Genomic DNA, 25,337 nt, shown 5'->3' on the forward strand with positions numbered 1-25,337 from the left:
AAAAAAAAAAAAAAAAAAAGAAGGAAATAAAAGAACAAGTTTCCATAAGAAAGTATTCAGATTTACAGTCTCACAGGATGAATGAAAAGCCACGATTAGATTCATTCTTACGAAATTTTAAATTGCCAAGGAGAAAATCATGAAAACTTCTAGAGGAGAAAAATAATTCACCTGCAAAAGAACTAACTGGCGACATACTTTTCATTTGCCACAGCACATGTTAAAAAAGACAACAAAACTGTTTAAAAGTGACGATAAAATAAAGGCTTTTTAGGCATGCAAGGACTCAGAAACTAGCTCCCTGAAAAAACTACCTGTCCTGAAAAAATTACCAAGATGAGGACATGGTGGCCCATGACAGTGTACTCCGTTAAATTAAAATGGAATCCAAGGAGCAAAATGTGGAACCCAAGAAACAGGGGAATTAACTCAGGAGTTCAATGAAAAGAAAATCTAGGATAACAGTTTGCAGCAAGTCCCCCAAAATAATAGGTCAGAAAGAAGAAAGAAATCGGTTCCAGTCAATGGCTAGTGTATTACAAAGGGAAAAGACCCTAGTAATAAGAAGATAACATGTTTCTTAATAAAGGGGAAAAAAGGCAATTAAAAACCCCAGGGGAAAAAAATCTAATATTATCAAGTCCTAAATAAGGTGCAAACCCAAATCGGGCATTATTTTAAATAATTATTATTTAAGAGAGAATTCATTTTATCTTGACACTTAGAATATTTCTTTTTGAGTGACGTAGGTTTACTAACACAGGATTATATTTTTGAGTCCAGTCACTTTAGGTTTACAGTGAATAATACTTATGTAACTATAATATTCTGAACTCTTTATTGGTTTCTTCCTCCTCCCATTCATGAAGGTTTCTTTTTATATATTACTAATTATATTTTAGATCTATTACTAACTTAAAGGCATATCGGCTTTGCTTGAGCAAAAGATCATTTGGACCCAGAAAGCTTATTCTAAAGGCAGCTTACAAAAAGTAAAATTCCTAGGGCCTGCCTTCCCAAACCTTTTGGACAGAGGCAGAGTCTTCTGCAGAGGGCTATTTTGAAGAAAAAAAAACAAAAAGAAAAGTACAATTCCAGGGCAGTGCTCAGAGTTTAACGTACACCTCCCCATCTCTGCAATGTGCTCGCTTCTCCCCGAGTTCGGCTTCAGTCTGAAGTGCCAGCTGGTGGCAAGATGGCAGCCAGAGCCCCGTGTCCATGTCCTCCCAGGGGCAAGGCCAGCGGAAAGAGAATGTGCCTCCAATGACATCTCATTAGTCCTGACCGGATTCCAGGACTCGTGTCCACCACCGTGGCCCAGGAAAGGCAGTACTCAGGCTGGCCAGGCCTGGTCACATGCCCACACCGAGAGCGTGTGCAGTCAGTGCCACCTAAGTACATGGCTTGTGTTTTTGGAAACAATCTCCAGCCTAAGCATGAGACAACTGTAGTCACATATAAGAAAAAATGTGGATGTTATAAATCTTGACAACGTAAACGTAAAATATAACTGCGAAGCAGGGAGATGGGGGGAGGGGAGGGTGGCACAGAGGTACTTCTGTCCTCATCTGACCCGGTGAAGGCTCAACATGCCACAGGCAGATGGCTTTTTTGGAAGACTTAAAGTCAAATGGGTAATTCCCAGGAAAACCAAAACCAGAAAGTATTAACCGTGGTTTTGCTGGGGAGTGGAGCTGCGGGTGGTGAGACTCTTATTTTTGAATAATTCTATCCTGTACTAGTTGAATTTTTTTGAACACGTGAATGTTACTTTTACAATAATGTCTCAAAAGTTTTAAAAAACGTTAAATTCTTATAAAAATGGGGAAGGGACTGGAATCCACCTGTTAATTTGGAGCTCGAATCAAAAAGTCACGGCCTGATTTTCTGGGTCAATTCTTTACTTGGCAACCTTAATCTGGCAGTAGATCTGTATGTGTGAACGCGGAAAGGTGCTCAAGATGGACCGTCAGGTGAAAAACACAGGCTTCAGACTGAAATACACATACGGGAAAAAGTCACAAATGCACAGCACATCACTACAGCGCCTTCGCTTCAGGGGATAGGCTTGAGGACCACTGGGAACATTTTCATTTTGTACTTTTGTTGTTAAATGGTTTACATTAAGCTTTTTTAATCAGTCTGGAGAATAGTGTTAGCAAATTTGCTACTACTACATTGAGATACAAAAAAGCGAGCCGGGCACAGTGGTGTGTTCCTGTAGTCCTGGCTACTTGGGAGGCTGAGGCAGGAGGATCCCTCGAGCCTGGGAGTTTGAGACCAGCCCAGGCAACGTAGGTGTTCCTGCACACAGATGTGACCCCGCTTCTGGAAGGCCCCAGGGGACTTGGATTTTGCCACAGCTGAAAGCTGTCCAGGGTCCTGTGGATCGCTTCACACACTTTACTGAAATCAGAGCAGCTGCTGCAAGATCTTCTGGAAACTGACCCTGGAGTCCTGCTCTGCCTGGACCACAGTGTGCTTCTATTCCCCTCAAAAACAGGTCCCTGCTCTAGGACCCTCATGTCACATGACTTCATGGATGACGCCACAGTGGGCACTTGCTGAGGCTGCACAGCCTGGAGAGTGGACAGAGCAGCTGTGAGTGGGAAGAACAGGCCCTTCTGCTTGGTGCTGCCGGACATAAAACCAGATCCTCACAGAGGGTGTCGCTAGAAAGGGGCATCTAGAGTCATGGGCCACCATGTCCTCATCTCGGTAATTTTTTCAGGACGGGTAGTTTTTTCAGGGAGCTGGTTTCTGAGTCCTTGCATGCCTAAAAAGCCTTTATTTTACTGTCACTTTTAAACAGTTTTGTTCTGTTGTCTTTTTTAACATGTGCTGTGGCAAATGAAAAGTACGTCGCCAGTTAGTTCTTTTGCAGGTGAATTATTTTTCTCCTCTAGAAGCTTTCATGATTTTCTCCTTGGCAATTTAAAATTTCATAAGAATGAATCTAATCGTGGCTTTTCATTCATTCTGTGAGACTGTGAATCTGAATACTTTCTTCTGGAAACATGTTCTTTTATTTCTTTATTCTCATACCCAGCTCCTGATTTCCTCTGTTCTCTCTGGAACTTCTCATAGACATTGTATTTCCTGTTATGGTGTCTCCTCGCTCAATTTTTCACTTATATACTCTTTTAGTGTCTTCGCTTTGTGTTCTGGGATTTTTTTGGTAATTATCTACCCAAATAAATGAGTTAATATTTGTACCTAGCAGGTGGTCAACTGCTATAAAAATGATTATATTAAATCCGTTTTTAAGTTGCCTACAATAAACATGTATTACTTAGATAATGAATAAAAGTAATTTGTAAAAGTCTTCTTTAAAGTCAATTAAAGTCATTAAAGTCAACAGAAAAAAGGCCTTTTTTGGAAACTCAACAAGATTTGATGGCTAATGACCCAGGGAAGAAGCCAGAAATGACCTCGAAGTGCCAAGGGTGGGCATGGCTGACCATGAGAGAGTGAACCCACACGGTGTTCTGGGCAGCACCAGCAGGGCTGGGTTTGTGGAAGTGATGGAACACACCCTTCTCAAACTGGGTTCACACAAAGAGCCCAAAAAGAATGACCTGATTTTCTGAGTCAAGAGCTTTATTTGGCAAACAAAGTTCCTTCTGATAATGCAGCCACGTGACAGGAGCAAACAGGTGCCAGCACCCAACCTCCAAGAGCATCTCCAGCCAGAAAGTGAGAGGCCAAGGAGCCCTCCTCCTCTTCGGCTGCTTCAGTGTCACGAAGGAGACAGAGTGTGCAAGGCTGACCACAGGGCCACAAAGCTCCTCCAAGATGTTCCCGAGTCTGCAGAGCAGCAGTAGGCACTGGACCTGGAGGCTGGCAACCTTGTAGCCCTGGGAGTGGGCTGCAGAGAGGGGGACAGGAAGGAGGGACCCCAGAGGCCAAGGCTCCGAGGGGCTGTGGTCTTGGATCCCAGCTCCCCTGGGTGGGGGCTCCAGGCCTGGGCCCAGTTCAGCGTCGCAGGCTGCTCCATCCCCTCTGAAGCCCAGCGCTGGCCCAGCTGGGAGAGGTAGAGACTCCCAGAAAGGGGCTGTCATCGCCCCTCAAAATGGGCTGTGATTTGTTCCAAAGTCTTTCCTTTGGTTTCAGGGACACAAAACAAGCTGAAAAGGACGCTGAGGATGCAGAAGGCAGAAGTGAGCCAGAAGGCTCCGTAGGGCCTGAGGACGTCCTGTGCAGAGAGGAAGGGCCACGGTGTGCCACGGGTCAGAAGGCCCCCACGTGGTCGAGCCGAGAGCCCCTGCCACTGGGCAGTGTCCTGACACCAGCCTGCCCTGTGGCCACGCCTATTCTGTGCCCACCCAGCTCTGGGACGTGGACAGTCCCAGGTGTTGATGTTGTGTGGCCGGTGGCTGGGAAACAGGCCACAGCCCCACGGGCAGAGACCACTATCAAGTGACAGCTGGGTTCCCTCTCCTGCATCTGCCTCCAGAGCCCACAGATGCACCCTCCACACTCAGCTGCGGCCCCTGGGCCCGGTGGACTCTCTCTTCATGGTGCGGTGGGAATGGGTGAGCCATCAAGCAGGGTGAGCACAGGGGGACACAGAGGGACACCTGGGGCCCACTGGCGCAGAGGGAGGAGTGACCGGTCTCCCTCAGTCAGGGCCTGTCTCCCCCAGCACCTCCGCCGTGACCTCCTAGGTGCCAGAACCAAAGGTCCCTCCCTCCTCAGCTCCTCGTCCTCTGGGACCTGGTGACCCCTCCCTCTTCAAGGCCTCTTCAAGGCCTTCTCTCAGCCTCTTTGACACTTGTCCCCCAGGTTACTGTTAGGTCCTTTGTCCCCTCCTTCTTGGCTTCTTTTCCTCCCTTCCTTGCTGTCTATCCCCTCCCAGGCCCCAGCAAGCCATCTCCACGCCCAGCCTCTGCCCGGGCCCCCATGACGTGCTCCTGGGGCAGCCCTGTGGGGCCCAGGCTCCCCGCAGGCTCCAGGCCAGCCCCAGGCGCCCCCCCACCACACTGACCTGCCTCCCCATGGTCCGGTCCAGCCCGCCGGGGTCATCTTCCCACCCTGCCTTCCAAGCCCTCATCATAAAGGGGACTGTGCCCATCTCATCTACTGCTGTCCCTGGTGCCTTGAACAAGCCTGGACACGTTAGGAGCCAGGAAAGCCGGAGGGGACGGCTGACTGACAAAGGACTTGGTCATCTGCTCCAAACCGCCTCTCTGTTGGCTGCACCACGAGCCACTCCTCCCACCCGCAGGCGTGGGAGGGCAGAGACCACATCTGCCCAGTCCATCCGCGAGGAGGTAGCAAAATGATGAACTGAACTGATGCTTCCGGCAACCTAAGGGCACGGTGCTGTTACTCCCCTCCAGGAAGCTGGTCCAGAGAAGGCAGCATCACACCCAAGGCCACACAGCAAGGAAGTGGCCAAGGTGGGGGCTGGGGCCCAGTCCTGGCGACTCTTCCCACAGAGACCTCGGGGGGGAGGGGCATGCCCCCGTGTTCCCGACGTTCATTAACTAACAGGAGAGGCCAGCCAAGCTGTCCTCCCACCGAGACAGACTGAAGATTCCTGTGGGGTCACAGCCTGGGTTCCCCACCTGCCCACCCCTGACCAAGACCGCTGGCATCCCGGGTATGGTGGGGCCCCAGCCCACACGCAAGGCCACCGACCCTGAGTCACTTGCGATGAAAGTAATTTTAAAAAAAAGTGCTTCTCCGCTGACTGCACGACGGGGAAGGCCACGGGGCCTGCACTCACCATGAGGCTGCTGAACTCTTTTGTCACCAGGAAGGCCATGAGCCAGTTGGTGAGGACACAGACGCCCGTAGCCACGCCCTTGACGTGCAGAGGGAAGATCTCTGACATGAGGAGCCAGGGGATGGGCCCCCAGCCCATAGCGAAGCCTGCAGGAGCAAGACGGCTGTCAGAGCTCACAGGTGCCGGTCTCCTCAGCCTGCCGCAGGGCCACAGAGACCCAGCTTCCCGGCCTGCGGGGCTGAGGGGTCCTGGGTCTCAGTCTGGTCCCACCAGCTCTACGACTTTTGCTGTGAGGCCTTGGGCCGCCCTCTTCCCTTCTAGGCACAGGCTTTGTCTAAGACGGTAGCGACGGGCCTGCTCGGAGGGTTGCTGTGCAGATTAAGCGAACAGAACATGGAAGGGCTTAGTTCAGCATCTGGCACGTGGTCAGAGCTATAAACACAGAGAGTGAGATCTAGGGGACAGAGAGGTGAGGCCAGGCAAGACTGGACTCGCTGAGAGCGGCAGGAAGCCGGTGGAGCAGAGCTGGGGGCTGACAGGGACTGTCCCCTCACGCAGCCTCCCCCGGGCCCTCTCTCACCGGCAATGAAGAGGCACATGCTGCCCACAGCCAACCAGGCCAGCCCCACGCTGGCGTTGATGGACTCCGTGTAGACAGGCGCCAAGAAAGCCACGTGTGAGGAGTTGCTGGGGCCACCCTCGGTCAGCTTGAAGTAGGCGCCGAAGGCACTTGTGCTGAACACCATGACCACGCCTGCGGGTGGGAGGAGTGGCTCGTGGTGCAGCGTGGCCACAGCAGCATGGCCTGGGCACCTCAGAGCAGCAGGCCCAGCTCTCCGAGAGCAGCCAGCTTGGCATTCCGGCACCTCGGCCCCAGGGGCCCTTACTGGGCAGTGCCACCCCACCATGACCCTCAGACCTCAGCAAACTCCAAGAAGATCCCGGAGCAAACCCTTCTCCCAGTACCAAGTGTCCACAGGCCGCAGCTCCTGCCAGGGGCCTCGTGTGGACCACCTCCCACTCCTCACAACAGCAACGAGGGAGGTGCAGCCATGATCCCCATTTCACAGATGGGGAAACTGAGGCTCAGAGACGTAAAGTCACTTGCCCACAAGGACCACAAGCTTGAGTCACTTCACCTCCCTGGCCCTCAGTTTCCCCATCGTGGCGTCTCCTTGTAGGTTCGCTGCAGAGGTTAGAGGCATGACACAGTGATGCCACGAGCACAGGGATGGCCTGGGGGAAGTGCTTGGTGACGAGCTGCTGTCAAATCGCAGCCTTGTTAGTCCATGACATTGGTCCTCGCGAATGCTCAGCTGTCCTCCTCCTCCCTCAACGTGGGGAGCCCGGCCCAGGGCACTCACTTGCACAGGGTCGAGCCCTCACCTGACAAGACCAGGAGCAGCTTCCGCCCTGCCCTGTCCATGATGAGGGCGGCCACAGCTGTAAACAGGACCTGGATGACACCCACGACGACTGAGGCCAGGCTGCTGTCCTAAGGGAGATGGGATGGTGAGGCTGGGCAGGTGGGTCAGCCAAAGGGACGGGTCCCTCCCTCTCCAGTCTGTGCTGGGTGACTGTGGGGCAGCTGCATGGGGCAGGCCAGGCCGAGGCCCCTTTACCTTGAACTTGGCCTTCTCAAAGATAGTCTCTGCATAGAACATGACAGCGTTGACCCCCGACAGCTGCTGGAAGGCCATCAGTGAGATGCCGATGATGAAGGGCTTGTAGACGCCAGGCTGCCTCAGCAGGGCCAGGTGGAAGCCCTGCTGCGACAGAGACCGGCCGTCAGAGCTTCTCCCTCCCCTCTCGAGGGGCATCGTCCTTGGCCCGCTGTCCCAAGGCCTGGGGAATGAGCCTCAGCTTCTTGTCCCAGCCCCACCTGTGGCCTCAGGAGTGCAACCAAGTCACCGCATCACTGCAGCCTCCCCACAGCTCTGACTGACTAGCTGGCGGAGCCAGCAAGCCGGTCCAGGAGTCCCAACCACCTGCAGCGTGTCCAGCGCTCATCTCAGGCCCAGGCCTGGCCCTGAGCTGCCCCTCCCACAGCCCTCCTCACCCAGCCCTTACCGCCATGAGGTGCACGCTATGACTCCCACCTTACACAAGAAACTCGGGCTTAAAGATGGGACAGTCACACCACAGGTAACGGGCAGAGCAGGTGGTTCAAACCCAGGTGTGTCTGACTCCAAAACCTGACTCAGCCTTCTCCCCTGCCCTGCAGTTCCCCAGCTACATCCAGGTCCTCCACGCCTGTGTTTCCCCCGACCCACCCAGCCCTTTCTTCCTGGGACAGTGAGGGTCCAGGCTCAGGCTTTTCTGGTGACCTCCCTGCCTAGGTCCCACCCCCCACAGTGTGTGGCCTTGGGAGCAGGCTGTGCTGCCCTCCCCTGGCTGCTGTCCTCCCCCCAGCACCAGCCTCTCACCTGGTGCTCCCCGACAGGGGGCTCTTCCCAGCCCTGCTCAGAGCCCCACAGGAACTGCAGGGCAGCCACGGCCTCCTGGTGCCTGTGCCGAGTCAGCAGGAAGCGGGGGGTCTCGGGCATCCAGCACATGAGCAGCAGCATGAGGGAGGGGGGCACACAGCCCAGCACGGCCAGCCAGCGCCACTCCAGGACCCAGCCTGGTTGGGGGGCAGGCGTCAGAGCCAGCCCGGCCCACCCTCGGGTAGCACCTGCTCCACTCTTGCCAGCCCCAGGGACTCAGCTGCAAGAGTGGGGACCTCACTACCTTTGCACAGCTACTTTCGTGTTTGTTTTTGACATCGTCATTATTATTGGTCATGAAGATTGACGGCACGGGCCAGCCACACCAGTAGTCCGTCAATACAAACATCACCGTGCTACATCTGTTCAGTGAAATATTTCTGTTGCCATGAAAGAGAATGAGTGGCTCACTGCATATGATACAGCATATTTGAGTAATGAGGGAGGGAGAATAAATATGCATGCTCCTCATACATGCACAGACTTTCTGGAAGGCTAGAAAGGACAGGTAATGCTTCCAGACAGGAAGGGGGACAGAGGTGGGGGAGGATTTTCACTGGACATGTTGAATCGTTTGAACGTATTATCTATTAAAAGTATAAATGAAATTAAGGAGACTGTAGGATTCTGTTTTCTCAATCACGTTTGAAGAACATAAATGCAGAATTATCCAGCCTTATATAAAGTCACAGGCGCGTGCCTGTAGTCCCGGCTACGCGGGAGGCTGAGGTGGGAGGATCGCTTGAGGCCAGGAGTTCGACACCAGCCTGAGTGATATAGTGAGACCCCATCTCAAAGTAAAGAAATAAAGTCAAGGTTCTCTGAGAAAGGGGCCCAGGAATAAATGAGTTTAGGGCACAGACTCTCTAGTTTTTAATTTTCCCTAAGCCCAAAGCTTACCTACCCCCAGTTCCCAGTGGAGAAACACCTCTGTGATAGCCATGAAGTACCTGTGTTTCCTCTGTCCTGGGAGGTGCAGATAAATCATAACTATTCCATAAACCTAGCTGGTGGAGCATTATTGCTCCGAAGTGAAGCAAACGTGTGACCACTGTGTCACTTTGTGGGGTTAACAGAGTAACCCTTCCCACCCCCCAAGTGGATCAAAACTCCCAGAAACGATCAATGAGAAGCAGAAGCAACAGGTATTTAACGATGAGATGACAGTAATGCTACGGGCAATTGACACCCAAGTATCTGTCCCCAAACCATGTACGTCAATGTCTGTGTACAGTGGGGCTCTGGCTCACTGCAGGGCTCCCAGGGCCGCCAGACTGCTGGCAGGATTCTGAATTAGTTAGGATGGTAAGTGGGTTAATAATGAAAGACCAAGGACAGAATATTGTCCAATCTGAAGATCTGGAGGGCGCATGCCCCAGGCCAGACCACAGCTCTCGAGGCCCCTGAGCCCACCGAGGTCCCCACCCCGATCCCCGCAGTCCTCAAGCCATTCCTGACAATTCTCATTTGGGACCTGCTGCCAGGCACTTTTCATCCCCCAACAGCCTTGGACTAGGTGGGGTTATCTCCATTTAAAGACACAAACTGAGGCTCTCAGGGGCGGTGTGACTTGGCTAAGATCACACAGCAAGTAGCAGAGGCTGTCCCAAACCCAAGACCGTCAGATTGGAAGCCTGCTCTTCTGAACGAGAACACATCTGCCTCCTGAAGCTTCCCTGAGCGGGCTCCAGCTCTGCCCACTGGGCCCCCAGGAACCGGCCTCCCTCACGCTGCACCTCACTGACATGGTGAACCCGGCACTGACATTCTTAGGGAGACCCACTCGGCCCTTCAAGCTCCTCGGCTGAAGAGTTTTTCAGTGCCCCACCTGCCCCTGGAAGCCTCCGGTTTGTCACTGCACAGTAAGGTACTGACCTAACCAGTCAGCCTTTCCCACACCCCTGGAGTGGCCTTCTGGGGAGCCAAGGACATTGCCTTCTCCAGCTCTCCCTAGAACTTAGTCACAAGACCCACATATTACAAGGTCCCAGCTAGGCAGTCTGGATGTTGGCACCATGGGCACTGGCTGTGTGACCTCAGGCCAGTCCCCTGACTTCTCTGAACCTCAGTTTCTATAGCCACAAAATGGCCACATGGCCATGAACAGAGACCAAAAGAGATAATGACAACTATACCTGCCAGGTAGGCCAGGAGGATGCCTGTGACGACCATCAGCTGCACGCAGGAGCCGAGCATCCCCCGGACTGCTGGGTAGGCAATTTCAGAGATATAGACCTGCGGTGATTAAGATGAGACTTTACTTGGGGTCCAAGAGTTCTTAAAATCGAAAAGTCTCAGCCATTCAGAGATAAGGAGAGTCCTGATGGGGGCTGCTGCAGGCCTTGCGTCCCCCTAATTGAACTGGCTGAGGTCAGCAGAGCCCTCCCTAGGTTCCCCCCTACAAATGATCTGTAGCAGGTGTTGAAAGGGGATTAAGGGTAGTGGGTGGCTGCTTTGTCTGTATGTGAGGGCGAGAGGAAGGCACAGAGCTTTCCAACCTCCATTTAATGTGCACAAACACCCTTGATAAAATGCAGATTCTGATGCAGTAGGTCTGGGGTGGGGCCCAATCCTGCCTTGCTAACCAGCTCCAGGTGACACCCACTCCGCTGGCCCAAGGACCACACTCTGAGCAGTGCCCTTGGACTGAGAAGCAGGAACTCACCACCTCAATTGCTACCAGTGACTGCTACTGTTCCCTCCTTCTGGGCTCAGGGGCTACCAGGGCCTCACCGATGCTTCTAGGTATTTCTAAGCCTTATGTCCATAGCTAAGATAGGTGCCCAGTAAAAAACCCAAACCATGAAATCCCCAGTTTCTTCCTCACCCTCTACTGACCCAGCTGCCACTGCTTGGCAAGTACAGTGGAACGAGTAGCACAAGGGGACACACAGGGAGGGCTCTGAGCTGCTGCTTTCCACCCCCACCAGGCTGAGGTGTGGCTGGCTGGTGGCCCAAGCCCAGGGGCAGCTACAGTTCACCAGTCACCAAGCAGTCCCACCTGCCAGGGTCCAAGTCCTTCCCGGAGCCATCCCAGGGACTGTACGTGCAAAGTCTCACTGAATCCTTGCTACCACCTTCTGAGGTAATGCCATAATCCCCACTTTACAGGGAAGGAAACTGAGGCCCAGACTCAGGTAAGTGGCAGAGCCAGGATTTGGCCCAGGTGTGCGGGGCCCCCAAGCGAGCAGGCTGGGCCAGGAGAGGCTGAGGGAGAAACCTTTGCCCCAGGACACATCAGAGCAGGATTTTCCTGCTAACTGCAGCCAGTGATCTGAGACAGGGTGTTAAAGCCATATTGGGAGGCTCCTGTTGACCACCCACAGGTGCCACCTGTTTGAGAGGCACAGCTAAGGGGGACAATCCTGGGTTCCAGCAACAGCTTCACCGCTGGCTAGTTGTGGACCCTGCCTGGGCAAAGTTTCTGTAATAGTTTCATCTGCAAAAGGCAGATAACAACTGCGGCCCCCGGGGCGACGTGAGGGTTCGGAGATAAAGCAAGTATCACCCAAGGTGCCCGCACCCAGGAGGCCCAGCAGGCACAGCCACGCCCCCAAGTGTGGGAGCGGTTTGCCCCACTCCTCCTCGGTCTCAGGCCGCGAGGCAGGGGGGCCACTCACCGGGGCCACTAGCGAGGCAACGCCACAGGCCAGGCCGGTGAGGAGGCGGCCCCCGAGTAGCATCCACACGTTCTGGGCCGCGGTGATGACGGCAAAGCCGGCCACGAAGGGCACAGTGCAGAGCAGGAGGCTCAGCTTGCGCCCGGCGCAGTCCACGAGCCAGCCGCCCAGCACGCCCCCCGCCGCGGCGCCCAGGGTCACGATGGCCTGGGGGCGGGGCGACCGTGGGCTGAGGCGGGGCCCTGGGGCGCAGCCCACCTCGTCCTCCACCCGTCGCTTCAGAGGGAAGGGGATGGGGTCCGGGGATGGGGTCCGGGGCTGGCGGCCGGGGAGGGGCGACCTGGGCAGGGGGGCCGGGACGGACGCGGCCGGGGGTCTCGGCTCCTGTCCCAAGGGGTGGCAGGGGTAGGGCTGCGGCGCCCGTCCGAGCGGTGCGCGCGGGGCTCCCAGGCCGGGCGGGCAGAGCCAGGGCCTCACCCCGAACCAGGAGGCGGCACTGTCGTCCAGGCGAGGGGCCGGGGGCGCGGCGCGCTGCAGGCTCGGGATGGCCGGGGAGCTGTAGCCGAGCGCGAAGCCGAAGCTGAGCGGGCCCAGGGCAGCGGCGAAGGCGGCGAGGAAGACACGGCGGCCGCGGGGAGCGCTGCGGGGAAAGGCGGTGGGTGAGCGGCGCCGGCAGGGGTGGCGTGGGAGGGCGAGGCCGCGTCCCGGGCCCGGGCCCCCTGGCGCTCACCTGCCGCCCGGCGGCCCCAGCAGCGGCTGGGCCTCCTCCTGGTCCTCAGGCGTCATGTCCGCGGCCAACGCCTGCTCAGCCCGCTTGGACGCCTGAACCGCCGAGGGTCCCGCGAGTGCGGCTCGCACCGGCCTCTCACAGCAGAGCCGGCCAATGGGAGGTGCGGGGAGGTGCTGGGGCGGGATCGGACTGGGTTGCAGGAGCAGCCAATGGAAACGCAAGGTGGGGTCAGCGTCCGCACTAGGCCCCGCCCTTCAAATCAAGGCACACCAGTGGAAGCACAGAACCAGTTGGCGAATCGCGCTGGAACCGCCCTTAGGACAGAGCAGCCCAATGTAGAGGTGGGGCGGACTTTGTGTCTGGAGAGCACAACCATCCAATTGGAGTATGGTGCGAGCTCATAGGCGGGGCCATAAAGCTGTCTCAGAACTGAGCTGGCCAATGAGGGTGGAGGACGGGGGATTGCTGGTTTTTGTTTTTTTTTTTTTTTTGCCTTGGAGCCTCCTTTCAATCTAGCTTTAACCAATAAGGGTAGGGGCGGGGCGAAGGCGGAGCGCGTTGGCTCCCGCCCTGAACTCCCCCAGCCAACTCCGCGTGGCTGCGACTGTACTCCCCCGTCGTGTCTGCATTGCCTGCTCTGGGTTAACCACTGATCGGGGGACCTATGTTGTAGGCGCCTGACCCCTCTGCCAGGCCCAGCTCTGCCGCTTGAGAGCTGCAGGACGAAGGTCTCCAAGCCGACTGTCCTGGCTGCCTTTCCTCTCGGACACCCAGACTGGCCCCGCGCTCCCGCTGGGCTGCTGGGGACGGAGGCGCGGCCCTGCGCGCTGCAGCCCACCTCTGCGCCTCTGCAGTGGAGTGGCGGTGTACTTCTGCAAAGAACCATGGCTGTGGGAGTAGGAGGATTGGCTTGTAACCTCTCTCTGGGCCTCTGTTTCCTCATTTCTAAGTGGGAATGATCATTATCTTCCAGGAGAGCTGTGAGCAGGGTGGTGTATGGAAAAGACCAAGTAAATGGGAAGCACTCAAATACTGGCTGGTATGATCACAATAGTTGTTTGACATATTGCAGTCACCCGATGGATTGTTCTAGCAACCAACTTTTTTCAATCTGGACCACAAGACTATTTTTAGAGACTTAGGCAACTGCCCTTCTGTGCTCCCACAGCATCTTGTGCTCGAGTTGTAGGTTCTTAGCACTTACCACTGCTTTGTAAGCACCTGTTGACGTCTCTCTTTCCCCAATGGACATGACCTCCTCTGGACAGCAGGCACTTGGGGTTTGCAGAGTGAATGAATACCTCAAACTCCACAGGCAAACTGCTGCAGTTAGAGTTTACTTGTAACTCAGACAGTGGCATAGGCGAAGCTTATGTAGGCAGGATACTCCAGGGAGCCCAGCTAGTGCCAGACAGCCCTGTGTGCCATGGACCCAGGCAAACCTGTTCCTGCCCTGTGGCTGGTGGTCACCCTCTCCCTGAGTGTGCAGAATTCGCTTCAAAGCTGTTGCAAGCAAATATTCTTGCCAGAACAGCCTCCCACCCCCTTTTTACAGGGAAAGCACCATGCGCCTGATGAGTAGGGTCCACCTCTTGCCCTCTCCACATGCACTCAGATCTGTGACTCCTGTCAAATCGTGGGGGGCTCTAATACTGATTTGGAAGAATGCTCTAAATAACCCTTGGTTTTTTTATTCCAGGCTGTGAAGCAAGAAACTTAAGGAGGGAAAAAAATGACAGAAAAACACAGTTAAAAGCTCAAAAAGCTTACAAATTAGTTTAACATGAAAAACATCAGCCGGATCCAGCTGACACAAGGCACTCAGCCTGGCTCTCTGAGGCGGACAGGGCAGAAAGCAAGGGCTCTGGGGTCAAAGAACTCACAGGTTCAAATCCCTGCCCTCTTCTGAGCCTGTTTCCTTAATTGGAAAGCAGGAATAATAAAACACAGTTCACAAAACTGTTGGTGGGGTTGAGATGCAGTTTGTGGTTGTGTTTTTTCGCCTATATATGAAAAGGGCATAGCAAAACATCAAGGGAAGACTCGGAATGCTAAGTGCTGCAAAGACTATGAGCAGACACATTTAGTGACAAACAGCCCCACCTGGCTATACCTATAAAGCACCATCTTTGCTACTCTTGCCTCTTGCCTTCTGCTGAAGAGGAGCCAGGCAGCCTTCAGCTTGGGCTCAGCACGCCCAACTGTTTATGCAGAAGACGAGAGAGGAGTTCTCCTCACAGTGTGCAAGACCCACAAGCAGATAGGATCCAAACTTCTGTAAAATCTTTCAGATCAAAGTCCTGTCAAATAGTTTTTGCACTTAAAAAGACCTGCAGAAGAATTCTTCAGATCTGCTTTAACAGGGGGTAAATAATAAAAGTTTCTTTTGATAGGTAACGTAGGCAAGAAGAGATATAATAAAATGGAATCACCTGGAATAAAGCCACAGGTAAATTACCTTCTTCACACAGATTAAAATTTTTACAAACATCCGGCGCAGTGGCTCATGCCTGTAATGCTAGCACGCTGGGAGGCTGAGGCGGGAGGACCGCTTGAGGCCAGGAGTTGAAGACCAGCCTGAGCAAAAGTGAGACCCCATCTCTACAAGAAATAGAGAAACTAGCCGGACAGGATGGCACTCATCTGTAGTCCCAGCTACTCTGGAGGCTGAGGCAAGAGGATCACTTCAGCCCAGGAATTGGAGGTTGCAGTGAGCTATAATGATGACGCCACTGCACTCTAGCTTGGGCAACAGTGAGACTGTGTCTCAAAAAAAAAAAAAGTTTACAAACAATGTTGGTGAAACTGGATTTTCCCCCTTTGATCTCCCCTGGCTAGTGGCTGACATTTCACTATTACATTTGCACTTGGCCCAATCCACATTTCTTTCTGCTCACTTTGGAGAGGGAGCCAGGGAAGGCAGATAAATGATAACAAGGATAATTACTTGGTTTATGTGAAAGAGTAAGGGAGACCCACACAAAAGGAGGAGTTAGACAATACTTTTGACCACCAGGAGTAACTGTTCCCTGATTATATGATTGCAGAGTAACAATAAAACCAGACAAAATAATCTTAAGACTTTTGACAGCTCCTATACCTTATTATTTTTCAAGAGACACAGGAGGAAGGAGGAGCTTCTAAGATCTAGCCAGTTTTTCTCAAGCATCTACAGGCAGGAATGCAGCTGGTTCCAATCACAGTGAACTGAAACAGCAACAGGGGCCAAAGGTACAGAAAGAAAACTTATTTATAATAAAGTTAAAAAGCAATGGCTTTCTTTATAAGAGAAACACATTATGTGACACAAATCAAAACTGTAATGAAAAAATAATTTTCCATCTAAATATATAAAATATAAGAGAAGGTTGCAGTAAATTAAGAATGAATATTTTTGATTTATTCAAAGTTTCAATCTAAAACCTCAATGAAATCTACCACCTTTATTACAAGGGGACTGATGGTTCCTGAACAGAAAGAAACAAAGGTCAAGAAAGATGGCACCGGACACTGGAGAGTGACCCCAACTGGCCGAGGGTGCAGAAGGTTTGGTCCAATAGATCACTGACAGGCTAAAAGCCATATTTCATTGAGAAGTGACGTGGGAACTGTTTAAAGAGTATAAACGTTTATAAGAAAATGAAAAATGGCAAATGAGATTTGGACTCTGTTACTTCAAGTCGATAATGTCTTCATCTGAGGATGCTGGGAGCTGAAAGGGGCTGCTGCCCGGGATGGGGCTGCTGCCCGGGACCGGGCTGCCCTCTCTGTCTGCCGCAGGGTCCTGGTCAGAGCTGGTCGAATGGTCACGCCCCTCGGGATTGGCTTCAGAAGTAGACGGACTTTCCAAGGAGCCTGATGGGATCCTAGAAGAGACGAGTCACTGTAAGAGGATCCATGGGAGCACCACAGAACTGGGCCCATTTTGTCCTGCAATTTCCTGCTCATGTGAGCTCCTAAAAGCTTGGCTCCCCCGACCCCCGCTATTATGGGGCAGAGGTGGGAAGTGCAGGAATTGCTACCCTCATCTCCAGCTCAGGCTCTGGCTACTTCAAGAGGTGACTGTGAGGATAAAAGGATGGGTGTATGACACATAGAAGGTGTTTGTGAGGCATTATTTACCTATTAAATACCCTTCTAAAGTGCAAATCCAAGTAAAGTCACTCTGTCTAAAATGCTCCCTCCCATGGCTGCCCAGGTCCTGAAGAGGAAGCTGAAACTCTTACTCACAGCCAAGGTTTGGGACCTGGCCTGCTGACCCCTCCAGTCTCCCAGGCAACCCCAACTCCCCGTTTTCTCCAGGTCCTTGGGACTCTCTCCAGAGCTACATGATTAGTTTGACCAAAATCGATTCCTGCTTCTCAGGGAGTTCATACATTACACAAATACTCATGGGCCTACAGAGGCCCAGCTGGCCAAGCCTCTGCTCACTCTCACACCGTTCTGGCTCCATTCTCTGTGCTCAAGCCTGTCCACTCTTCCTTCTGTCTCTTAGCTGGCCATGCTGGGCCGCTTCAGGGCCCTTCCCCCAAGTCCCGCTGTCAGGGGGCTGTTCCCCCAGCTCTGTATCTTTTGTTCCAAGCTCAGCTCAATGCCACGTCCTTCCTCAGAAAGCCTCCCTTGACCCCCTCTCAAAGCAGACCTTCTACCTGCCACCCTATAACTTATTTTCTTTTAAATTTCTTTATGGGACTTGTCACTATTTGAAATGACTTAATTTGCTTACTTATTTACAGGTCTATTGTGTTTCTTCACACTAGAATGTACTCCAAGAATGTGCTGAGTGAATGAATGAACTTGGATGTGAATGCCCCACTACCCACCACACAGGAGCATGCATGATGTTGCCCGAGGACAACAGAGATCTCATGGCACAAATAAGTGTGATTTGACAACTATGCATTGACAAGTGATGCCAACCTGCCATCCAGAAAGGCTGTACTGTGTATGTGCCACCAGTCCTGGAAAGTCCCTGTTTCCCTGCACTCTTACTAAGCATTTCTGTTTTTAAATATTTCTGTTGACCTGATGAAGAAAAAAGTCTCTTAATATATTTTAATGAGCATTTTTTTGATTACTAGTGAGGTTGCCCATTTGTCTATGTCCCTCCCTGGTGGGCTGTGCTCCCCGGGAACTCTCAGAGAGCATCTGGCTGCTGGCCCTCCACTGTGGCTGGCGAAAGGGGCCATCCATGGCATCATTAGTCTGCAGAAAGGGCCTCCCAGACAGTGCTGTGACTCACAGGCCAGCACCCTGAGCAGGGGCCTCTCCCCCCTCTTTACCTGTCACTACTAGTTGACCTCACTGCCCCTGGCTTGGGGCCTCCTTGATTTTCTTCTAACCGCTTCCGGGTTTTTGGTTTGGCTTTTGGCGTTCCTTCTGACCTGGGTCCACCTTCATCCAAGAGGCCTGGATTATAGGGAAGAATTTTAAGTCAGGGTCACTGTGACAGGGCTGCCATGGAGACAGAAAATGCCCTTTTTTCGCCCTCGCTTGGGAATTAGTACATTATTGGGCTAGAGTCAGGAGGAAAGATGATGGAATATATATTTTCAAATAATTGGTTTTCTTGTTGGTAGAAGGTGTTTTTTTCTGATTATAAAGTATACATGCATTGCAAAAAATAAATAAATAAAATAAAAAGACTCAAAAGAGCCTAATGAGGAGACAAGATCTTCTACAATGCTATCACTGGTAACTCTATAATTCTCCAACTCAGATGTTCAGTTCTCAAAAGCACAGTGGTTTGTAAAACAGTGGTTGGCAGATCAAGCTTTGATATGGAAGGATGGGTTAAAAATTTCAAAATACATGTTTAAAAACACAGTGGAAGGCACCACCTTCTAAAATCAACTGACTTTGTCAGGGTAAAGTCTGCCAGGTCAGGCTGCCTGGTCCCCTCTCGAGTTGTCAGGAAACATTCCTGCAGGGCAGGGCGTGCTCAGGCCAGCTGTCCTCACAAGCTTTATGCCTGCAGATCCCAATCTGACTTTTCAAACCAGTTTTTACTGGTTTGACATTTTTCTTCATTTCGTTTCCACAAATCTGAACAAAAAGCTTTATAATAGTCTAGCCTTTTCAAAATTAACAGATGCTTTGTGTTTCTCTGGCCTGGCCTCCCCCCGTACACTGACTGAGAGAGAAGGGCTGCACAAATCTCAATATTTTGCGTCTGTCCCCACAGCCCTGCCCCTTAGGGGCTGGGAGAAGTGATAAGTGAACTGCACACACACCTGTGAAAACACGGTCAATTTCCACTTTGGGACATATCCGATATACCAATAGAAAATGTTATCTGAAACCTGCAGGATATAAATTCCTCTAGACAGTTTTCTAGGAAATCAGACCTATATAGGTACTTTTATTTTAGAAAATTGTATCAGACTAGACATAGTGGCTTTTTTGGTCCCTTGGTATCTTCTAAAGGACACAGTGTTATAACTTCCTCCTTAACATGGTTTGGGCAGCTCTTTCCATGCCAATGAATACAGACTGATAACATCATTGTTGGTGGGTACACTATGTGGTATTCCTTGGTGTGGATGTACTATAATTTATTTATAAATCTTTTCTTAAAGGGAAAGTTTCTTTTTAAACTCATTGTTTTGAGGACGACTGATATCCAAAGATAAAACCAGCTGGTAGGTTCACCAACAGTGGTAGCACAAGACGGAGAGCCTTACCCAGCAGTTCCCTGCGTGTCCTGCTTGCTATCTCTTTGATCTCCATGCGAGACAGGGACAAGGAATGCGTGACGGGAATGGCGGCGAGGCCCACTCCAATGGCTGTGGGTGGGGTGATGACCTTGGAGACTAAGGGCGACTTCAGGGGTCGCTCGATGCTTCTGCCGACGAGATTTCTAAGTGGAATCTTGTACAAATTTTTGGACTGAATTTCACCTGAAATATGATTTAGAAAGCAACATTAGCACTGTAAGAAAAGTTTTTTCTTTACGAGAGAATAATTTCTCGTTCCTCAACATAGTTGGCATGAAGGGAGACTTTTATGCGCCATGGGGAGGCCCGCAGGGAGCACTAACATGAGGGGGCCTGATGGCTTTGAATTTCCTAAAAGCATCGTTTTCACATGTAAATTAGATAGAATACACTCACTACTGATTACACCTGCACAGGGGGGAAAAAAAAAGACTAGACAAGAAAAGCAAAAAGCTGCTCTGCTTGGGGAACTTTGTGCTTTAACAGTAGCGATAAAGACGACTGATGTGGTAAGAAGTTAAGAAAAGTGCTCTGTTCAGAGCAATGCGGTAACCACAGCAAACAGCAAAGACCTCTGGGGTTCACAGGCAAAGCTGGATAGCGTGAAAGACCAGGCGTGCTGAGGAATGTCTAGGCTTTATAACTATATATATACCTTTAGCTATAAAAACCCACTATTGTTAACAGCCCTGAAGGAAAAATAACTGCTGCTGCCAAGTTGGAAACCCTGTAACCTTTAACTCCCTTCTCCCCACTGAAACAATTTTTTTTTATAATGGGATTTTTTCTTTTTGTTATCACAAGGTTCCTTATGAATGAAACCAATGCATCCAGATTGCAAGTTTTTAAAATGGTTTTAAATAGTAACTTCTTTAGGCAATAATCATATGTAGATATTTGACAATGACTAGAGAAATCAGAGTGGATTGAAAATATTAATAAAGCAGTAAAAACTGGACTTCACCTTCCCCCAGGGAAGAAGGAAATACTGGAGTATCTCGGCCTGGGGGTGTCTGAGGAGAATTATGAGCGCTTGTCCCCTTGGAGCTGCCTCCAGATGAGTTCTCGTGCACAGTCGCGGCTGCCGTGAAGTATATATCCGACTAGATAGAAAGAGAAAGCGTTACCAAGCTGCATGGCATTCTAGGCCCTGCATCCACTGGCCCTCCTGCCATCACTGCAAAGCCTCCAACTGGTCTCCAGGCTCAGCTGTGACATCCTCGGAGCATGCAGTGCAGTACCAGATGCTGGCAGCTTCCAGAGGAAAGATATTAATAGTTAGGCTTTTCCTGAGTATTCAGTTCCCACTACTCTTCCTTATCTAACACTGACAACAGAAAACAGTCAACATTCCACACTTCTGCAAACACAAACACAACACGCACTTCCCTTACAGGAATCTCAGGCACCTGGAGTGTTAGAACTGGAAAGGACCTTAGGGGTTCAGTCAGGCCCATTCAGAGACAGGGAGATGGATGGTTCATTCGCCGGTTCAGCAAATACTCATGCACACCCACAATGTGGTGGCTTTGGTGAGAACAGTGGTGGTATGCTGGATGTGACTTATGTGAGTGAATTTTCAAGAATTTTGCAAGCTGGCTGATAAAACACATTATTAAAAATTAAATTATACGAACCTGAATAAATATTAAAAGCCCTAAATATCAAAATTCAACCATTCCTAATTATTTGATGACACTATCACCATTGCTCTTGAGGTTACCGATCCACAGTAGCTGTGCAGGGGAAACACTGCACCATGGCGGTTTCGCACATCTCTCCCCACCTCCGCCTGCAGTGGTGTCACGCTGGAAGCTTGAAATCAGTCGTGGTGGGACTATTTATACCACAGAAATTGCAAATGCTACCAATTAGAGCTTGATTTGTTGTTTTTTTGATTGTCTAGACTTAACATGAAGAAAATTTTGATAATAAAGATGAAACTTAGAGTGTGTTTAGTCTAGTGTAGAAGCCGAAAGAAGTTTTAGTTTAATGACTATGATTTGTATGAGAGTGAGAAATAGTTTAATAGATCACATATCAGATTTAATGACAATAAACTTATTGGAAAAAGAACAAGTGGATTGAGATATAACTCCAACTGTAAAATCATGGTTGAATTGCAACTGTAGGTTGGCCACGGATACAAGAGTTCAGCAAGAATTAACAGAAGTATTTTGTGAGAACCAACTGGCTAATGGATTTTATAATAAAGAACACTGCATATTTTATTATTTGTAAATTGTAAGCTATTTTTATATCAGTAAAATTTACAATCAGCTAATATATATATATATATATAATACACACACACACACACACACACATACGCGCGCGCGCGCGCACGTTTTCGGGGCATTGGTGGTCACTTTCCAGCCCACCACTGGTGCTGTGTTGGCACATAACACAGCAGGGCCCTGCTCTCGCAGAATTGTCAGTGCAGCAGGGAAGGTGGACAAATGAGCAGTCCCCCGGCCACCCTGATGTGATGAATCTCAGGATCAAGGATGTGCCACAGGGGCTGCAGTGGGGGACCAGCCCCGTCTGGCAGGGCCAGGGAAGACTTTGTGGGGCTGACTCAGGGGAGGGGCCTAGAACAAGACCTCCTGGATTAGGTGCCAGCCACAGACAGCACCTTGGGAGTCACGGTTGTTCCTGCATCCCTCGGGTTTGCTTCAACTCTGGGTTAGTAGACACGGATTATCAATAAGCTATGTTTCATAGGATGTGAACTCAAACTGGGGACAGAGTGGCAAAGAAGAAAGGGCTGTTGTAAGCACTTTCCACTTTTCTAGGCTTAGACTGCCCTTCAGTGCAACAGTGACATGGATAACGGACCCAGTCGCCTATGGGGCTTTCTCTTTCAGCTGAGTGCTCCCTAGCTGTCACCAGCACTGAATGGCTCTATTAACAAAACCAAGGAGTGTTCTGAAGCCCAACCAATCAGTCTGGTTTCAGCCTTTTCATCTCACTCTGGCATTTTGACACATGTCACCATCAGCCTGGCTCGACAGAGGCAGCTTCCGTGCTCAGCTGAACTCTCACGGGGCTCCCGGCATCTCTTAGCAGCAATGAAGTCCCAATCCTACTCACCCTGGAGGCCACGAGCTGCAGCTGCGGCACGACTGCGGTGTGGACCAGGTTCCCGTTCACCACCAGGCGGATCTCCATGGAGTCGGTGGTGAAGGCCAGGAGGTACGGGAAAGCACAGACTGCAAGGTAAGGGGCATGTCACCTTCCAGCCACTGGCATGGTGGGGGACTGTCTCACAGTCCTCACTTCTCCAGAAACTTCCATCTCTCCCATTCCTCTGGCTGCTTCTCTCCTTCCTTCACACGTGTACATCCCCTGATCCTAAGGTAGCCATCACTCCGAAGACACTCTCCCCCAGGTGCCAACCTCCTGCCCCAGTGGCTATGCTCCGTCTTCCCTACTGAAGCCCTGCCACCCAGTCTCCTGGCGGTTCACCTGCCAAAGTCCTGCAGGACATCCCCCCTTATTGTCCAGACCACAGCCTGACACACCCTCCCTGGAGGCCCAGGCCATTGTGCCTGGAAACCTTTCCCTCTAGTCAATCTTCGAGGCCCAGCCCATGTGTCCTCAGCTCTTGGTCCCTCCTCTGCTCCCCTCCTGTGTATCTTGGCAGAGGCTGCACTTTATTCCTCACTGGCCCTCACAGTGTCTCCCGTGTCAGTGGGCTTGTTATTTATTAAAGGCCAGCCCCTCTTCCTGAAATGGTTTTTAGGACACCTGACATCCAGGCATGGCACCTGCCCGGACTGCCCTGTGACCCCCTCCGTCTTTTCCACTGGCCACTTCATGTTCTCTCCCTCACAGCGCCCTCTTGGCTTTCCCGTGCCTCTAGCCTTGACCTCCCGAGTGAGGAGGTCACCTCCAGTGTTGTGGCTCAATACCTGGAGGTCATTTTCCACTCTTCCCTCTCCATTTACAATATCTAATCTGTCATCAAACCTGACCAGTCCTCCCAGGATCCTGAGTTGGTCCCTCTGCCCGCCTCTCAAAACTCTACAATGTGCACGTGTTAACAAACAGTTTTACTGTGAGGCAAATAGTATGAACTAGAACATTCTTGGCTCTGATGTGACTCTCAAAGGCAATGCCCAGCTGTGGATCTTGAGCCACAAACACTAAGCACCACCACTCACGTTCTGATATTTTAGTGGCAGGCAAGTACCTGAGTTTCTGTGATTCTAGACTTTTGAGTTCCAAAATAATACGAATGGTGCTGAAAGCATTGCGCTTCTCCCCCGAGTCAGTCAGTGTTTTGAAGATGGAGACCCCACTCTTGAGTTTTATAAAAAGGAAAGTGAGGCCCAGAAATGACATGAGGTGCTGAAAGATAGCCAAGTACTGAAAAATGATATTTAATGGCCTTCAAATGCACACATGCTCACACTGAGAAGAATGAGGAGGAAGAGAACATGATAGTCCCAAAAGGGGAACAAAAGAAAAAAAAAATTAAAAAGAAAAAGAACACTTTGAGTACTAACCACACTCACACAATTGGTGGCAAATTTGCAGTAAGCCTGTGAGTTGCCTACACAGGATTGAACACTTTAGACGTAGCTACGGAGGGGGAAAGTCTTATGATAAAGGTTTTCTTACCAATTGCATAAGGAGCCTGGTTCCAACAGAACTGGAAATCTGACGCAGAGGGTTGAACCAAAAAAGAGCCACCATTAAATGGGCAAACCTTTTTATAGATGCAACTGTCTGCAATGAAAACAACAGCAACTCACTTTTGTTAGAGACAACACTTAGATCACTGTAATTAAAGAAATGAAAAACCGGCAACAAGAATAGTAGCCTATCTGTTAGTTCTTTATAAATAGCCAGTATGAATGTTGCCATGATGCTAGATATTAATACCTAGGGTCCTGAAGCATTCGGAGCCAGAATAGCATTACTGCTACTAATAATAATAGCTGCCATTTGGGGAGAATTTACTATGTGCCAGGCACTGAGCTTTAAAACTATTATCTCATTTAATCTGTAGAACTTTACAAAGATGTTATTATTACATTGATTTTACAGATGAGAAAATTGAGGCTAGGAGAGGTGAAATAGTTTGTCCAAAGTGTCAAGAGTACTGGGTGGGGGAGGCAGGATTTGAATGCAGCCCTGCTTAATTGCTGAGCCTGTGTGCTGCCTGCCTATGCCACAGGAGGACGCCCTCCTGCAAGGCGGACCATACTCTGAGCCTCATTCAGGACAAGGGTGGTGGGAGTCATATACTCACCCCAATATCTATCTGACTATGAAAACTTGAAGCAATATGCCCGTATCCCCCTGGTGAACTTGAACCAGCACTAGATTAAGACCAGGATAATTCAGTTACCCTGTTCCTGGCCTGCCCGAAGCTCTTACGTTTATAAGTCCTTACGGTTCAGATCCTCTTAGAGTGAGAAAGTCCATGCAGAAATGAAGGCCCTTTTTATTACAGAAACCCATCGAGTTTTAGCTATACAATTTTTTTTCAATGAAGACTGAATTTTTATTAACATCACAAGGACTGGATGTTAATAAACATCTGAATGTTTACTATTGCCACACACAACAGGGATGACTCAAAGACATAATATTGAGGAAAAAAACAGCTAGATATATGAGTGTGTAGTATATAATTCCATTTGCTTAAAAGTTCAAAACGATCCACGGGAGTATAGGGAAAGATGGTAGCATTACCTTTGAGAAGAGATAATGGCTGGGGCCACACAAGACCAACAGCTTGGATTCTGCTAATGAGTTTTAGGTCACATATATCCCCACCTACATTTTAGAATCACATTTTAATTTCCAAAAAAAGAAAAAAAAAAGAACAAAATATGATATACTTCGCAACATGATGAATTTATAGATATAAATAGAGTCATAGAGTTTTGTTACCATTGGGTCTTGGTTGCCTTAGTATATTCATTATGTGAAAAATCATGGAACCAATTTTATTTTTTAATTATTTTAAGAAACAGCTTTCTCAGAGGCCGAGGCGTGAGGATAGCTTGAGCTCAGGAGTTTGAAACCAACCTGAGCAAG

General features: G+C 50.5%; 2 protein-coding genes across 4 annotated transcripts in view; both read right to left on the reverse strand.

Annotated features, from left to right (window-relative positions):
- Positions 1-3,591: 3,591 nt before the first annotated feature.
- Positions 3,592-12,709, reverse strand: SLC2A8 (solute carrier family 2 (facilitated glucose transporter), member 8). Of its 3 annotated transcripts, none has more exons than XM_012639855.1 (10): positions 12,568-12,709; positions 12,315-12,477; positions 11,838-12,044; positions 10,353-10,452; positions 8,158-8,354; positions 7,354-7,497; positions 7,118-7,226; positions 6,312-6,485; positions 5,732-5,877; positions 3,592-4,195 (listed from the first exon to the last, which is right to left on the reverse strand). In XM_012639855.1, the coding sequence occupies exons 1-10, from the start codon at positions 12,621-12,623 to the stop codon at positions 4,058-4,060; spliced, it is 1,434 nt and encodes a 477-aa protein (XP_012495309.1). In that variant the 5' UTR covers positions 12,624-12,709; the 3' UTR covers positions 3,592-4,057. The 3 variants fall into 3 exon arrangements, with proteins under 3 accessions (XP_012495309.1, XP_012495308.1, XP_012495310.1); XM_012639854.1 differs by having other exon boundaries at positions 7,354-7,500; XM_012639856.1 differs by having other exon boundaries at positions 4,040-4,195; positions 7,118-7,221; positions 7,354-7,500.
- A 3,447-nt stretch (positions 12,710-16,156) lies between these two features.
- The window catches only part of GARNL3 (GTPase activating Rap/RanGAP domain-like 3), a 74,802-nt gene continuing 65,621 nt past the window's right edge, over positions 16,157-25,337 (reverse strand). Inside the window, exons 21-26 of the mRNA XM_012639857.1 lie at positions 23,910-24,017; positions 22,377-22,495; positions 20,248-20,386; positions 19,251-19,466; positions 17,850-17,976; positions 16,157-16,433 (exon numbers count right to left, since the gene is read on the reverse strand). Coding sequence (XP_012495311.1) covers positions 16,238-16,433; positions 17,850-17,976; positions 19,251-19,466; positions 20,248-20,386; positions 22,377-22,495; positions 23,910-24,017 — 905 coding nt within the window. The 3' untranslated portion in view covers positions 16,157-16,237. The remainder of the gene's footprint in view (positions 16,434-17,849; positions 17,977-19,250; positions 19,467-20,247; positions 20,387-22,376; positions 22,496-23,909; positions 24,018-25,337) is intronic.

This window comes from Propithecus coquereli, unplaced genomic scaffold (assembly GCF_000956105.1).
Source record: "Propithecus coquereli isolate 6110/MARCELLA unplaced genomic scaffold, Pcoq_1.0 Scaffold142, whole genome shotgun sequence".
Classification (NCBI taxonomy): Eukaryota; Metazoa; Chordata; class Mammalia; order Primates; family Indriidae; genus Propithecus; species Propithecus coquereli.

Bases quoted from the DNA above. Each gene is read 5' to 3' on its own strand.
- SLC2A8 (XM_012639854.1), bottom strand. From the start codon at position 12,623: ATGACGCCTGAGGACCAGGAGGAGGCCCAGCCGCTGCTGGGGCCGCCG. The intron at 12,478-12,567 runs GTGAGCGCCAGG...CTTTCCCCGCAG, and splicing joins CTGGGGCCGCCGGGCGGCAG to CGCTCCCCGCGGCCGCCGTG. The intron at 7,501-8,157 runs GTGAGAGGCTGG...TCTCTGTCGCAG, and splicing joins CCCCTGTCGGGGAGCACCAG to CAGGGCTTCCACCTGGCCCT.